We start from the raw sequence: 17672 nt of genomic DNA on the forward strand, positions 1-17672 counted from the left end.
CTCTAGACAGTGTTTCATGTACGTAGAAAATGCTCAATAAATGTTTGGTGATTGATGACTGGCAGAGTGAACATATACATTCTTTAATACAATTTTTGCCACAACGTTATTTGTTGTTGTCAATTTTTATAAAGAAGTATCCTTATTCTTTAAAATGGATTGCTCTCTCCACCCCACTTGCCCCTCCCTCCTCGATTGCCCCTCCCGAACCCCTTACTTTGCAATGCAATCAAGGCATAGATAATTTCCTCTCAGCCTAGAAGTGACATCCTGAGTTCCTTTGCACAACTGAGGAGTTGATGGAGTTCCAGTGAACTGAATACTTTCCATTAATCCATCCCAGAGAGATAGGTCATCTCTTTGTAGCATTGGTCTGTAGAAAAAAAATGAAGTGCCTGAGCAAGATACTGAATTTTAGCATTGCTTATGTGGGGGTGGGGGGTGTGGACTGCTCCATGGGCAAATACATTTCTGGTGTCCTGCCGTTCTTCTTGGGGTGTAAATTCACTCTTACCTAAGTATGGGGCAAAGTCTCTCTCAGTTGAAGCCCAGTAGATGCAGTTGATAAAACCGATGTTGAATCCCACAGTTTACAGAATTCTGAGATGTAAATACTGGATTTATCAAGTCAAATTGCATCTAATGATGAGTTGTGTTTGGCTTCTGAGAATCCACAGAAAATTATCATGTGTTTACCTAGGGTTACTTTCTCATGACTTTGTTCTCTTCTTTTCTTGTCTGTCTTCTCTCTCTGCCACATGACCAATTTGTTGCATTCAACTCTGATTTTAAAGGTTTCCATTCCGCTAACCGAAGGCCTGGACTTGATATCCATGTTGACGGATGATGCTACAATTGCCACCTGGAATAACGAAGGACTGCCCAGTGACAGAATGTCCACCGAAAATGCCGCTATCCTAACACACTGTGAGCGCTGGCCTCTGGTGATAGATCCCCAGCAACAGGGAGTTAAGTGGATCAAGAATAAGTATGGAATGGACCTGAAAGTCACACATTTGGGCCAGAAAGGGTATGTGAAGTTTGAAGAGACTGGCTTTCTGTTTACCTGCTGTGAAGTGGGTCTGATTTTTATAAAGGCGTGATGTTTCTTAGACCTCTCCACCACATTGATGTATTACAATTTGGTGCTATTTGTTTATCTGCCTGTTCATGTTTCATATAAAGTATCTCTGTTGAAAAGGCATTCTTGTTGGATGGCATCCAATTATCTGAAGAAGAGATAAGATTGAAGGTTAGAACAAACATTGTGTCTGTGGGGGAAAATATGTAAATTTTCTAAAGCCAAGAATGGATATATATTATATTCCTTCTCTGGAGTGTTTGGATAGTAACACAAGAATTGTCAAGGGTGCCTCCAGGCTTAATGATGTTTACGGTCATATTTCTAAATCTATACTCTGCCTATAGAAGGATCTTAACATGGCTACAAGTCCCAACATTGGGTGCCTGAAGTTAATTTATTATCTTAGTCAAGATTTACATGTCACTTTTGAGACCTGAATCTACTCCAGGAATTTCTGTTACTGAGTCATCATGATCATACTGTCTGATAGATAGAAAGCTGTCTTGTATGCAGTTGCTATTCAGTTAATGTTGAATAAATTATTTTAGAACTATGGATATTTCACTTGACCCTTCCATCCTCTTTTTATACGTAGAGTGAAATAAGAAATTTCTGTAGTTATACAAGTAAATGTAGTTCTTAGGCCAGGTGCAGTAGCTCATGCCTATAATCCCAGCACTTTAGGAGGCTGATACAGGAGGATTGCTTGAAGCCAGGAATTCAAGACCACCCTGAGCAACATAGTGAGACCCCCATCTCTATCAAAAAAAAAAAAAAAAAGTTGCCAGCTATGGTAGTGCCTACCTGTAGTCCCAGCTACTTGAGAGGCTGAGGCAGGAGGATCACTTGAGCCCAGGAGATTGAGGCTACATTGAACCATAAACATGCCGCTGCACTCCAGCCTGGACAAGAGAGTGAGACCACCATCTCTATTTTTTTTTACGTAGTTTTTGTTTATCTGAATACTTGGAGAAAATTATTTTTGGTAGGGAGATATTTTGTGGAGAGTAAGACCAAAATAAAATGATAGCTCACCATTTTAAGTGACTAAACTTAAAGGTTTAAAAAAAATAAAAGTTTGATCAAGTTTAAAGCATTTAATACATGAAACTTTACTTAAAAAAGACCCATCAAATGAATTTAAATGTATGATAGTTGGGTAACTTACACTTATTTCAACTACAGTTGCTATTACAAGCAACTAATCTATACATAGATTTATTAGTTCAAACTATTAAATTTCACTTTGAAAATATGACTAAAATGTATCTTAAAATCTCATCTTTAATTTCTGTGTAATCTAGTGGAAGGAAACTACTACTTTATAAAATAGTTTTCTCTAAGTTTGTCCCATTTAGAATATCTACATTAAATATAATTTGATCATTTAAAAATTTTTGAACATTTTGTGCCGATTTACATTTTATTATCTCAAATCCCACTGAATTTTAAGGTTTTTGAATGCCATTGAAACTGCTTTGGCCTTTGGTGATGTCATCTTAATTGAAAATCTCGGGGAAACGATAGATCCAGTCCTGGATCCACTACTTGGCAGGAACACAATTAAAAAAGGAAAGTAAGTATTCTTGGATTTTTAACATATATATCGTGCTAAATGATTTTCAGCAGCAGCATCTATTTCTTAGCTTCATAGTCAAGCAGTCTATTGAAATCTCAGTGATATTTCTGAGTTTCCATTTCATGCACCTACACTCCATGACCAAAGCAACTGCAACATTATCCAGACTTTCAGACTATTTATTTGATGGATTTAGATTTGTTTTATCCAATTCCTGATTTATAGGCCAAAAAATGTATTGTTATAAATCTGAGAATAGTTGCCTCTTTTTCAATTTATGCCAATGTTTCTCTAACTTCAGTAATTTGCAGAACACCTTGAATAGGGCTGCCTATCTACATATCACTTGTACCCTGTTTAATGTTTTTCTTTAATTAGATTTTAAATCCATTCACTATTTTTTAAAATCAGCATGGGTTTACTGTGCTAGCTCTGTTTTTTCTAATATACTTAAAATGTAACCATTCAGAAAAGGAGAGTTCATTAATGGGTCCCTGAAATCATCTCTTATGCCAACAGTATTGGATTGTCAACAACAGAGAAATAATTCCCCCTACCCCTCCAGGAGCTATATGTGACTTTCTAAGAGACTGCCATTCCCCCAAGACAATATACTTTCCAGAACATTCTCTCAGGGGCATTGAAGCCATTTCTGAGGAGTCATCATGTCACTTTCCTATGAATGTGTGAAAGGTCAGGTGCAGCAATTGTGTCTTCAATCAAGTCTGGATGGGCATAGGGGAAACTGGCACTCCAGAGACTCCTTATGCCTCTTCACACAACCAACATTCACTAGACTTAATTCACTGAATTTCCTTCCCTCTCTTCTTTTTTTCTTCAAAGATATATAATTTCAGAACTTCCCCCACCCTGTTCTTTCTTAACGCCCACGCTCTGCCTCTAAGGTATCTGTCCCCTTTTTCATCACTAGATTATTCTTGTCAATTTTAAGTGGAAATAGCCCTACATCAGGGTGACTAACTTCTTGGTCTCTAACTGATTAGTATGGTATTTATCATACAATCACTAAGTAAATCCATTTAGAGTGACTGACAACTTATAATTGTTTAATAAACCAAAATTTACCCAGGCACACATTTAGAACAATCTAACAAGCCACTTGACAAACTGCAACTCTTAACATAAATATAATTGTAGCTGTGTCTGATGTGTTAAAAATATAGTGTAAAATCTTGAATGTCACTGAAGTGAAATCCTTGTTATTAAGGTTCTGACTCTATTATAAAGACTTAAAATTTTTATCAGTGAAATGCATGTTCTCTGAGCTTCAATTTCAACTTTCAATAGCACAATTTAGGTGTAAGCAATTTGATGACTCTTATTACATATATAGTTGGATAATCAGAAATTTCCAAAGGCTGATAAATTTGAGTCATGATTCTCAGTATGGACATAGTTAACTATCAGTGAGGATTCTAGAGGTCTTCAATTTTAGAAACAGATTTTACATAGAGCTTCAAGTCTTTATCACAAAATATCAGGCCAGAACAATTTAATTCAAATTAATAATATTTACTGAATATGTACTCTCTGTTAAGCCTTGATGAATTGATCATATCATTCTTGCATTTCTTTTAAGGCCAAGAAGATTAAAGATAATCTGTTAAGAATGTAACAAATGGTGCTGATTGCATGCAGTTGTTACCTTAATCCTGGCTCCTAAACCCTTATGTGTGGGAACAACCACTTGTTTGAGGGTGAATCTCAACTCTCTATCATCAGCTGTTCCTCCTTCCCTCTTCATGCAGATGTTTTTAGACTATCTTCACCCAGAGACTATGAGTGCCAGTGGAGTCCTTATATATCCTGTCAGTCATTGAGTAAACCTTCTCTGAGCACTGCTATATGCCAGGTACTATACTGGGGGCTGCAGATTTAGTATGATAAGACACAGACCCTGCACTTGAGGAAGCTACACTTCCATAAGGAAAGATAGACCTATAAACAATCAGTGAATGTAAAGCAGAACCGTTGGTGTGGTGATAGACGTATACATGGCAAGGAGTTGTCAGTTCCATAGTGGAGACTTGGAAAGACTTCCTGGAAAAAATTACCTTTGATTACATTTTGTTTAATGCAAGACTCAAAAGTTAAGTAGGTATTTGTGAGGTAGACAAGTGGGAAAAGAGAATCCTGGACAGAGAGCCCTAATTTCAAATAGTAAAACACACAAAACAATCCAACAGCTTTGGGGAACTGCAAATAGAATCCAAATGGGTGGAGAGTCTGTGTTGGGGAGGAAGAGAGAAGGATGTGGACTGGGACAGATAAGACTGGAGAGGAGAGCAGGACCCAGAGCACAGACTTCCTTGGTTGATCCCTACGTTGGCCTTTTGCTATGTGTTGATAATTTCCAACCCCTCCTAAATACACTCAAGGGGCCTGTTTTTATCAGTGACACTAGTTGGTAGTACCAGTTGTTTTTAACTAAGGGACCATGCTTTCCTGGAGTCTCCATATTTTCACTTGAGAATCATGATCATAAGTCAGTGGGGAAGCTAGTAAGAACTCTTGAGCACACTGGAAGCAGTGTGATCAGATGAATGTTTCTAAAAGTATTGACTGAAGGGGCGTGGACCTAGAGTCAGAGTCTAGTTAGTAAATAATTGTAGTAATCCATTTGAGACATGGTATGAGCCTAAACTTAGGCAGTGACAGTGGAAAGAGTGGAGGGGACAAATCAGTGTGATATCAAGGAGTTAATACCACCAGTTTATGGTAATTAATTGGATATTATGGTGGGGAAAAAGGAAGATTTAAGGATGTTTTCTTCTGCCTTCTGTCAGGTAAATGATACTGTGCTTTATGGAGAGATGTATATAGAAATAAGAGTAAGTGTAGGGAAAGAACTAATAATTTCTCTTACTAGACATGCAAAGGTTGAGGTACTTCTTTAACACTCATTTCTAAAACAGAAGTCTAAAAAGCAGTTGGATATCTGAGTATGGAGCTTAGTAAAAGGATGTTGGTTGACCACGTAGATTGGGGAATATTTATCTGGAGAAGCAGTTATGCTATCATGGTGGATGTGATTATCTAGGGAGACTCTATACAGCCAGAAAAACAGAGGGTACCCTGTCTTCCCTCTGCTCTTTTCCCATGAGAAAAATGGGGACCCAGAGACATTAATTAATGTCCTCTTGCATACCTTATAGCTATATGAAGTTTATGTGAAAACCTAGTTTCTTAAACAGGTTTTTCTCTTTTTTATGTTTTTTAATTGCTACGTCATAGTTGTACATATTTTGGGGGTACCTGAGATATTTTGATACATGTATACGATGTGTGATGATCAAGTCAGGGTGACTGGGATATCTACCATGTCAAACACTTTTCTTTGTGTTGAAAACATTACAGTTCTTCTCTTCTAGCTATATTAAAATATATAATAAATTATTGGTAACTATAATTTTCCTACTATTCTATTGAATACTAGAATTATTCCTTCTAACTGTATTTTTGTACCCACTAACCAGCTTTTCCTTATCTTCCACCTCCCCCGCCAACTTCTCTTCCTGGCCTCTTGTAACCACCATTCTCCTCTTTGCCTCCATGAGACCCGATTTTTTAGCTCCTGCATATGAGTTAAGAAAATGCCATATTTTTCTTTCTGTGCCTGACTAATTTCATTTAACATAATACCCTCCAGTTCCATCCATGTTGCTGCAAATGACAGCGTCATTCCTTTTTATGGATGAATAGTATTTCACTGTGTATATATACCACAATTTCTTTACCCATTTGTATTCATCTGTTTTGCATTGCTATAAAGGAATACCTGAGACTGGGTAATTTTTTTTTTTTTTTTTAAAGAGGTTGATTTAACTCATGGTTCTGTAGGCTGTAAAGGAAGCACAGTGCCAGCATCTGCTTCTGGTGAAGCCTCAGGAGGCTCACAATCATGGTGGAAGGTAAACGGGGAGCAGATGTGTCACACAGCAAGAAAGGGAGCAATAGAGAGTGGGCAGGAGGAGCCAGGCTCTTTTAAACAACCATATTTCAAGGTAACTCATTCCCACAGGGAGGGAGGACACCAAGCCATTCATGAGGGATCTGCCCCCATGACCCAAACATTTCCCACCAGGCCCGCCTCCAACATTGATGGTCACATTTCAACATGAGATTTGGAGAGGACAAATATCCAAACTGTATCACAATTCACCCATTGTTGGACACTCAGAAGGGTTTCTTATCTAGGTTATTGTGAATATTGCTGCAGTGAACATGGGAATGCAGATACTTTTGCAATATACTGATTTCATTTATTTTGGATATATGCCCAGCAGCCATATTGCTGGATCATGTGGCGTGACCATGAGGAATCTCTATACTGTTTTCCATAGTGGCTATACTAATTTACATTCCCACCAACAATGTACAGGTGTTCCCCTTTCTCACATTTGTTATTTCTTGTCTTTTTGATAATAGCCATTCTAACTGGCATGAGACGGTACCTCGTTGTGGTTTTGATTAACATTTCTCTGATGATTAATAATGTTGGGCACATTTCGTATACCCGTTGGCCATTTGTATGTCTTCTTTTGAGAAAGATCTACTCAGATATTTTACCCATTTTTAAATCAGATTATTTGCTTTTTTGTTGTTGTTGTTGTTGCTATCGGGTTGAGTTCCTTATATATTCTAGTTATTAATCCTTGATCAGAAGGATAGTTTGCAAATATTTTCCCCCATTCTGTAGGTTGTCTCTTCACTCCATTGATTGTTTCCTTTGTTGTACAGAAGTTGTTTAGCTTGATGTAATCCCATTTGTATATTGTTGCTTTTGTTGCTGTTCTTTTTGAGGTCTTATCCCCAAAATCCTTTAACAAGCTTTTTCAAATAAACAGGCACTACTATCTTTTGATAGGGTTTTTATGAGTGCCATTTTACCAGTCTAACTCTTCCCCCCTCGGTTTTTTCCTAAGCCTCATTTATTTCCCCATCAATGTTTTGGAAACTATGTTTTTCATACCTACAGTTTCCTATAACATAGCCTAGGCCTTTCATTTCTTCTTGACACATATAATCCCCCCTCCTGTGATATGTTATTTTACTTAACTTTTCCTTTCACAGCCTAAATTCACTATATTTAGGATTTAACTGCTATTTAGCCAATAGCAGTTAAGTGTTAACTGGAAATTTTAATTTTCCTTATTTAACGTCTCCTTTACATAGTATATTTTCCCTGTGTCATTTTGCCATTTTTTTCTCCCCCTTACAATATGCTTAATTTTTTTCACTCATACATAACTTTAATTGATTATAATAAGTTCTTTATGCATAAGAATCATATACTATATGCCTTTAAAAAGGTGGTTAACCAAAACAAAAACAGAACAATACAAACATAAAACTTTTATTTCCGTTACTAGGTGGATTAGGTATTCAAATACTAGACAAAAACTAAATATGTTAGTTAAAATATTAAAAACACCTTTCGAAATGTGTTACTGAGTTGACAAAAAGAAAAAGTGCAACTAAAAAGCAGGAACTCCGAGAGACAAGGAACACCAAAGATGGTTTCCTTCTTCAGGGTGCCTGCTAAAACCTGATGACCTTGGGGTTCTCTTTTGATGATGTACAAAGCTTGAACAAGCCTAGAGCCTGTTCAGGATATGCAGTCTGCTAAGAGATTCCTGTATAAAGCTAGAGGACACACCTTCCGTTTAAGGGTAAATTTGTTAAAATTAATAAACACACACAAACAATTGCTAAACTGAGAAAACTTTCCTTTTCTAGCTTGGCACTGAGAAGAGGCAGAAAAAATGTCCTGTACTAGTTGCATCCTAGGAGGAGTATTTTGGGTTTTTAGGGTGTTTTAATTTTATTATTTAATACTGATACCTATAAAATACATAATATATGAAGTTATAAAGCATAATAAATTAGACATGTATCTGCCATTCAAATTATTGCCGATATCCTTTAAGCTACCTTTGTGCTCCCCTCCTTGACAATTCTGCCTCCACTTCCAAAGGTAGCCAATGTTCACATATTGGAATAATGTATCAGTTCCATAAAGCCTAACAGAGAGGACATAGTAAATATTATTTACTTAATATTTTTAATAACATACATAAAATATATTTTTAATTCAGTCAATAAATATGTATTTAGTCAAGTTTCTAGAATGTGACAGGCATATGAAGATCAAAGATCTGTCCCATTAAAAGATAAATAAAAGATCTAAATAGACATTTCTCCAAAGAACTACAAATAGTCAATAAGCACATGAAAATATGCTCAATATCATTAGTCATCGGGGACATGCAAATCAAAGACATAGGAAGGTGAAGATTCTGAATGTTGCTTATCACTTCATTGTTTTATTTAAAATAATGTTTTAACACGTGTGTATATTCTGAAACAACATATTCTTTTGGAGCTTTATAAAAATACCATTATGGTGTATATAGTTTAAAAGGACTTGATTTTTTCCCTCAATCATATGTTTCTAAGATTTAGTCTACATTGCTCCTTGTGGCTCTACTTCTTGCAAATTCATTACTATAATATTCTTTTTGAAACAGAGTCTTGCTCTGTTATCCAGGCTGGAGTGCAGTGGCGCGATCTTGGCTCATTGCAACCTCCACCTCCCAGGTTCAAGAGATTCTCCTGCCTCAGCCGCCCGAGTAGCTGGAATTACAGGCGCCTGCCACCAGGCCTGGCTAATTTTTGTATTTTTAGTAGAAACAGGTTTCGCCATGTTGACCAGGCTGGTCTCGAACTCCTGACCTTAAATGATCTGCCCACCTTGGCTTCCTAAAGTGCTGAGATTACAGGCATGAGCCACCACACCGGGTCTATTACTGTAATAATCAATGATATGACTATTCCTCAATTTATTTAGCGTTCTTATTGAAGGCCATTTTGGTTATTTTTAGATGTTTTGCTATTATGAGTGATGCTGCTATGAATATTACTGAATATTCATGTATACATCTACAGGTACACACATTCATGCATACAACTACAGGTACACATAGCAAGATTCTTCAGTGTTTATGTTCTGTAGTGAGATAGTTGGGTTGTAGAACGTATGCACAATCAACTTTAAAAGATAATGCCAAATTGTTTTCCAAAGTGTTTAGAAATGTACATGCTCACTAGTAGTATATAAGAATTGTGGAGTCTTTCAGAGAACTGAGAGAGACTTTTATGCTTCTGCTGTTTTTATAATCCAAAAGATTTCCCGCATTTAATACTATTAGCCACCTCTTCCTATGATGAACTATTCCTGCCTCCTTTTTTTTTCCCCCACTTTTATTTTTGAATGAACAAATTGAGGGCACTCTAAGCTTTCAAAATAGTTTTGTTACAAATGCTTAAAAAGTGCTTTGATGTTTGGGAGGCCAAGGCAGGTGGATCATGAGGTCAGGAGATCGACACCAGCCTGGCGAACACAGTGAAACCCCTTCTCTACTAAAAATACAAAAAATTAGCCGGGTGTAGTAGCGGGTGCCTGTAGTCCCAGCTACTCGGGAGGCTGAGGCAGGAGAATGGCATGAACCTGGGAGGCGGAGCTCGCAGTGAGCCGAGATGGTGCCACTGCACTCCAGCCTGGGCGAAGGAGTGAGACTGTGTCTCCAAAAAAAAAAAAAAAGAAGTGTTTTGATGGAATAATAGACATTAGAGACTCTGAAAGGTGGAGTGAGGGATAAGAAGTAACCTAATGGGCACAATGTATATTTTTTGGGTGATGGTTACATTGAAAGCACAGACTTCACCACCACACAATATATCCAGGTGACAAAGCTGCGCTTGTACCCCATAAATCTATAAAAGTCATTTTCTTAAAAAGCATTTTGAATAAATTTTGATATTTTTGTTATTGCATTATTTTTGCCTGATAAGAAGTATCTTTAAAACAAAATAAAGACTTTCTTATTTCCTCGTCTAACTCTTTAAAAGAAAGGAAAGAAACTAAAAAGTATTCATACATATGCAAAGTAGGAGATATGGTAAAATAAAAATTAGATTGGTACGAATAGGAATTATTTTTCCTTTTTCAATGCAATAAAAGTTGGGAGAAAATATAAAAGAAAATTAAGGGGAAAATGTTGCTATGTATTCATTTAATAATAGAGCTACTGATTTGCAGTGTTATAACAAGAACAGAAAATTTTTGAAAATTAATCTACATGTTTGTAAATTTTATAATGGATCTTCCTGTTTACCTCCAACAATGAACATTTTACTTGATTTCTCTATCCTCTTTTTTTTTTTTTTCCTATGTGACTATCTCTATATAACCTGTGGGTTTACAAACATTTTCCTTGGTATTGTAAAGACAAGAGATAGCATTGAAAAGAGAGAGCCAGGAAAACAACCTACAGGGACTGTTGAGCTGCCACATTCACCCAGAATGTCTTTATCATGTCCTCACACTCAGGTGGGATAACACCATCCTCCTTTGAGAAACTCACATCCCTCAGAAAGTTTTTGGCTATCAGTAGTGTTTTTGTTTATTCTAGTTCTATTTGTTTGGGGGAGTTGTTGTTGTTGTTGTTTTTTAACCAGTATTAGTTTATTCCTAATAATGAATGTCTGAGAAATGTTTGTGATAGATATAGCATAGTCCAAAAGTTGAAGTTCATTAATAATTGGAATTTTGTGGAGTATGAAGTAATGAATACTAATTACTCCTTTCATGTCTGACAGCTCCCTGTGGACCAATACATCAGCCCAGACTTTAATTTGGTTCAAGTAATGGTTTCATCAATAGCACATTAAATCTGTGTTTGAGAAGATATACAGGTGAACCTGGCCCACACAGTAGATACCACTGTCATAAAATGGCCACAGGCCGACAACAGCTGGGTAATTACAAATAATTAAATCCACCAAGCTCCAGACAATCCTAATTTTAAATAAAATATATTTTATATCAATCGACAGAAAATGTATCTGGAAAGATTTGTCAACATGTAATTTTTCCAAAGCAAATTTACTGGCTTACATATTAGAGAAGTTGCTGATCTGTGAAGCATCTTCATAAAATTCTCTTTACTCTTTCAAATACCCCTAAATATTATTGAATTTTTAAAAATATTATTTAAATATTATTATAATTTTTGAAAGACTGGAGTAACTACTGCAATATGTATTTCAGGTTGTTTTGGAGTATATACATATATTATTAAAAGGTATTTTATACTTCATTCTGTATTTTTCATACAATTATTATTTTAATAGTCTTAAAGTAGCATGCTCTAGAGGGGAACTTAAAATTGGCTAATAGAAATATTAACTATATGATTTAAAAAATTTATTTTTACAGAAATAGAGGGAGATGGCATTTTATATTTATTTATTTTATAATGACTAGATTTCCTGAAAGTTATGCTAAGTTTAAGAAGAATTGCTTTCAGTTAGCAGGTTTCCAGTTTATTAACTATTATTATGTTTCTGTTCTTGGAGTTGATGCCATGCAATTATAGTTGACTATAGATCTATTCAAATGAGGACTTAGGTGAGATTTAAGATAGAAACATGTTAAATTGAACCCTACACTGTAGTAGAATGTACTTTCTTGAGCTGGAAGCTTATGGATTTTTTTTTAATTTTTTTTGGTTTTTTTTTTTTTTGAGACAGACTCTTGCTCTGTCGCCCAGGCTGGAGTGCAGTGGTGTAATCCTGGCTCACTGCAACCTCCACCTCCCAAGTTCAAACAATTCCCCTGCCTCAGCCTCCCAAGCAGCTGAAACTACAGGCATGCGCCACCATGCCCGGCTAATTTTTGTATTTTTAGTAGAGATGGGGTTTCACTATGTTGGTCAGGCTGGTCTTGAACTCCTGACCTCAGGTGATCCACCCTCCTCGGTCTCCCAAAGTGCTGGGATTGTAGGCATGAGCCACCGTGCCTGGCCTAGCTTATGGATTTTAAATAAACTCTAGAGTTATGTAGTTCTCTCATTATTTCCCTTGCTGGTAAGAATAGATTTATTTTCAAGTTCATTCATGCTCTCCTATAATAGAATTCAGCATTCCAGTCTGTTCTAATTTCCAAATTCAAAATAAAATTTAATTGCCACAAATCTCCAACAGCTTTTCTATTCCTAAATTTAGTAAAGTTTTTTTTTCCTTAATAGTGTAATCTTTAGCATTTGCAGATAAAGCATTCTCACATTCAGTCATCTTGGTAATAGTTGTTTGACTTTATCTGAAAATAAATACCAAACAGGGCTTCAGATAAAGAATCCTCAGATTCTTTTATTTTCTTTTTAAAAAGCAATCTTCCAATAAAATAACAAACAAATGAAATTTTCTTTGTTTTTGATGCTACATTATGATGTTTAAATATGGATATGTTGAAGTGTGTGTAGGTGTGTATCAAAAGAGAAATAATCTACTTATGACTTTTTTTTTTCATTTTTCTGGGTTTTTTTTTTCCTGTACAATGTTACCTGGACTCGTGAAACACCAATGTTGTTGTTGTTGTTGTTGTTGTTGTTGTTGTTGTTGTTGTTGTTTAATTCTGGTTGAAGTTTGCTTTTATCTTAGAAGGACGTGTTGGTTATATTAACTGTATGAAGCAGCAAGACAATTAACTGATTTCTATTCAGGGTTTTCTTTCCTTCTTTTCCTTGAACGTCTTGCCAGCTGTGCAGCTTTCAACCAAAACCTTTCTTCGGGAAATGGGTTTGACCAACTTGCACAGCCCTTCCCGCTGAGGTTGCTAAGTAACAACTCCCCTCTTGTGGTTTGCTACGTTTGCTACACCTGATCTTTTCCGCTGCACTCTTGACTGTAGCTGTTGGAACTCCCAAGTCTAATCTAGAAGCTTTCAATTTTAAACAGCAGGATGTGCAGTAAGGCTTTTAGATGTCCATTGAAAAGTTTATTTCTTCTCCTAAATGTGTTTCCCCCCACCCCCTGCCAATTAGTAGGCTATATTATTTGCTTGTCTTAAAAAGCAGCTACTATCTCTTTACCTTGACAAAATGGCTCTGATGAAGCCTCCAGAATGGAATTTCTCCTATTCGGAGAACATGTTGGCTATCTGAATTGTCCAACTTAGAGTGAGAACCTTCAGTATAATAGTACAATATCTTAGGACATCTCTCTCCAAACAGCAGGTTTTGCAAATCTTTTGAAAACATTCCTACTGCAGCCATTTCTAATAAAGCCACTTCTAATGAAGACTCTGGTCTACCACAATAGTAAGTCTTGATTCCAAATTAAATATGTTGCTTTCCATGTTTGGTTTTAGATGGCAATGAAAAATAGTGATGGTGTTTGTTCAGGTACTCAGAGTATCTGATAGCTAAATAAATGCATTTTGGTTTTTATAATCAATACTGATGACATTTCCAACAGTAACTATACTAAATCTTGAGAACGATTCCAATAAAAGTAAAAGGGGCGTCATTCGTTTTCAGATGAAGATTTTAGAAATAAGAATTTCAGATAATAATCTCTAAATTGAAATTCTCATCTTGGTTATATTAAGATAATGGTTCCTCTCTCAGCTCACAGAGATTCTTGTTTTCAGGAAACTGATAATTGGGAACAGTGTTTGAATTGTTCTGTCACAGAAGTACTTTGAAAACTAGCCAAGAAATCATTCCCAAGTGTTTTTAACGTGATTTGCATAGCTATCCTCCAACAGTAACAACTTTCCGTGATTTGAAGAAGTTAGATATCTTTTTGTCCCAGGACACTCACTTTTTGGCTGGGTTTTGAATAAACATTGAAAGCATTTTGATAGTCCCAGTGTACCTGGCTTTTATGCATATCTGACGTATGAAAGGTTAATTTATAGATGATACATATTTGAAGATGGTTGTCATTATTATAAAATAATTCATTTGGTTAACTAGCAAACATTTTGGCACACTTAATACATTTTCTTTCCCTGAGAGCTAAACAATAGAAAACTTTCATATAAGTTGAATGATTTATTGTAAAAAATGTTATGAATTAATAATTCAATTTATGAATCTATTGACCAGAAATTATAGATCTCAGATGAGGATTTGATACTTCGGTAGTTGTTGCTATTCTCCTTCATAAACAAGGACAGAGTTTCTGACCAAAGACTAGCAGGGCGTGTGCTCTGAACTGTGTCTGTTGTTTTTCTCTAGTGGCAGTCAATTGTTACTGAGTTGATCATATTCTCTCAGTACCCTCTTGTGATAGAAAGTCAGGCAGGTTGACAGAGGCTGACATTATAGGCTGCCACTGTCAGAGCAAATTAACCTGCAATGTTATGCAGTGAAATGAACTTTATACTAGGAGTCTAGAGACCCAGGTTCTAGTCCCAGCTCTGCCTCTAAGCTAAGCCACCTTGGCCAAGCCATAAACTCTTTAGGTCCATAAAAAAAAAAATCAGTTGAGTGATCTCTAGTGGCTCTTCTTGGTCTAATATTATGCTCTGCTAGATGAAACAGCATGTTTTTTACTCACCCCATGTCCTAGCCAATTAAACCATTTGTACTCAGAAAAATAGGAGTATATATTATATTTATGTACTCATAAATATAATAGGTACTGAGTACAAATATATGGTATTTGTACTCAGAAAAATAATTTTATTTCTGTTCTGAGATTACTTAAGCAGCTTCTCATCTCCAAACCAGCAAATCTCAGCCAGTGGGAAGAGACAGAGGAGGAGCTCACTCCTGCAGAGGGATGTATAAAAATCCTAAGGGAGCAGCCCCATGCCAGATTTGGAGATTCACACCCACTTGACTCTCAGTGTGATGCGGTGACAAGGGCCAGTGTAATTTGTTCCTGTGGGGAGTGGAGCTGGAAGATGGATTAAGGTTAACCTCTGTTTTAAGAAAGTAGCCACACTTCCAAATTTTATGTTGCTCTTCACACCTGCTGTTGCTCCTATTTGAAATTTAAGTTCAAGAGCTCATAGCTACCTTCAGTGTTCTAGAAGTCATAACCTCTGGATTCATGTCTTTCACAGAAACAACAAAGTGATTCTGTTTGCTTTTCCCACCCCTCTGGTTAACTTTGTAGCTTTTTGATCCTTCAAGTCATGAGAGAACATTAGCAGTCTGTTTAATTTTCCCAGATAGGAAATTAACCAAAAATTAATTTAGCAGCAATGATAAAACCCACTGAGTCATTATATAATTTTTGCCTTTCAGAGATCATAAACACCCCAATTGAGTATAATTTACTATCCCTGGGAAATCTAAACATATCAAATAATGTTTCAGAGCAAGATGTAAAACCCAGTTTTATAGGCAGACATCCTTCTCCTTTCCAACAGCATGGCAGCATCCTCCCCCCCTCTATTAACCTCTCTTTTCACAGAGAAAATAACACCTATTCCCCAAGCAGATACATTTCTGCTTTTCAAACTGGAATCCTGTATGCTTCAGGATATACATAGATATGCAAGAGAGACACAGAGCGAGGAAGTCATCCATGAAGCATCTTATGGAGGTTAACTCAGATACTTGATTAAACATTTAACCAGTTAAAAGCTTCTGTTGGCCAGGCGCAGTGGCTCACGCCTGTAATCCCAGTACTTTGGGAGGCTGAGACGGGTGGATCACCTGAGGTCAGGATTTGAGACCAGCTTGACCAGCAAGGTGAAACCCCATCTCTACTAAAAATATAAAAATTAGCCAGGTGTGGTGGCAGGCACCTGTAGTCCCAGCTACTCGGGAGGCTGAGACAGGAGAATTGTTTGAACCCGGGAGGCAGAGCTTGCAGTGTGCTGAGATTGCACCACTGCACTGCAGCCTGGGTGACAGAGTGAGACTCCATCTCAAAAGAAAAAAAAAAAGCTTCTGTCACTTGCACCCAGAAGCAAAATTGCGAGAACCTCATGCTTCTTTTAATTGGGGCATTTAGTCCATTTACATTTAAGGTTAATATTGTTATGTATGAATTTGATCCTGTCATTATGATGCTAGCTGGTTGTTTTGCCTGTTAGTTGATGCAGTTTCTTCATATGTCGACGGTCTTTACAATTTGGCATGTTTTTGCAGTGGCTGGCAACGGTTGTTCCTTTCCATGTTTAGTGCTTCCTTCAGGAAAGGCCTGGTGGTGACAAAATCTCTCAGCATTTGCTTGTCTGTAAAGGATTTTATTTCTCCTTCGCTTATGAAGCTTAGTTTGGCTGGCTTGCCATTTGCTTGGTAAATATTCCTCCATCCCTTTATTTTGAGGCTATGTGTGTCTTTGCACGTGAAATGGGTCTCCTGAATACAGCACACTGATGGATCTTGACTCTTTATCCAATTTGCCAATCTCTGTCTGAGAACCTCATGCTTCCTGATGACTAGTCTCACACATTTATTCTTGAAAGCCTGGAGGAAGGAGCATCGTTATATATAGTGGCTAATTGGAAAAATTAGCTGCTATTGCTTTGAGAAGAGATTACACTAGCACCGTTAGCCAATGTGATCCTCTAGAGTGGCAGTGGACAAATGGCCTGTTTTGGTGCAACCTGGGAACCAAGAATGGCTTTTAAAGGATTGGAAACAAGAAGAATATATGGCAGAGATGTATGTGACCCACAAAGCCTAAAATATTTACTCTCTGATCCTTTTACAGGAAAATTTGTCAACCCCTGCTCTAGAAGGATTTCTTATTGAAGCCTGAACACCTGCTACTTTAAAAAATAAGTTAATCATCTTGCTGGTGATTTGTGCTGCTTCTCATGCATACGTGAATACACACACATAAACACAAACACATACACATACACCACACAAATCTCTAAATTAACCTGACTTCTTACCATAGTTCCCAATCCCATGACAGTGAACTGTCCCGTTGAACAATAACAAAAATTCTAGACTTCTCTGATTCAGTGTTCTTGACTTAAATTTACATTTTGTATTTGTTTAATTTTTAATTATAGGAATGTATAAATTCTCTTTTCATCAGGGAATATATGTTAGTGGTTGAAACATGAAGTTTATGAAGTATGAACATAAACCTGGTGAAAATTCTTAAGCAAGTGAGGAAATATTCAAACAACCTGAAATGATAGAAGGTGGTGACACACTGGAATTT

At 36.7% G+C, this 17672-nt stretch overlaps 1 protein-coding gene across 1 annotated transcript in view; it reads left to right on the plus strand.

The window, feature by feature from the left end:
- Positions 1-17672, plus strand: part of DNAH11 (dynein axonemal heavy chain 11) — a 359011-nt gene that overhangs the window by 272424 nt on the left and 68915 nt on the right. The window contains exons 64-65 of the mRNA XM_055347302.2: positions 795-1030; positions 2538-2660. Coding sequence (XP_055203277.1) covers positions 795-1030; positions 2538-2660 — 359 coding nt within the window. The remainder of the gene's footprint in view (positions 1-794; positions 1031-2537; positions 2661-17672) is intronic.

This window comes from Gorilla gorilla, chromosome 6, assembly GCF_029281585.2.
Source record: "Gorilla gorilla gorilla isolate KB3781 chromosome 6, NHGRI_mGorGor1-v2.1_pri, whole genome shotgun sequence".
NCBI classification, from domain to species: Eukaryota; Metazoa; Chordata; class Mammalia; order Primates; family Hominidae; genus Gorilla; species Gorilla gorilla.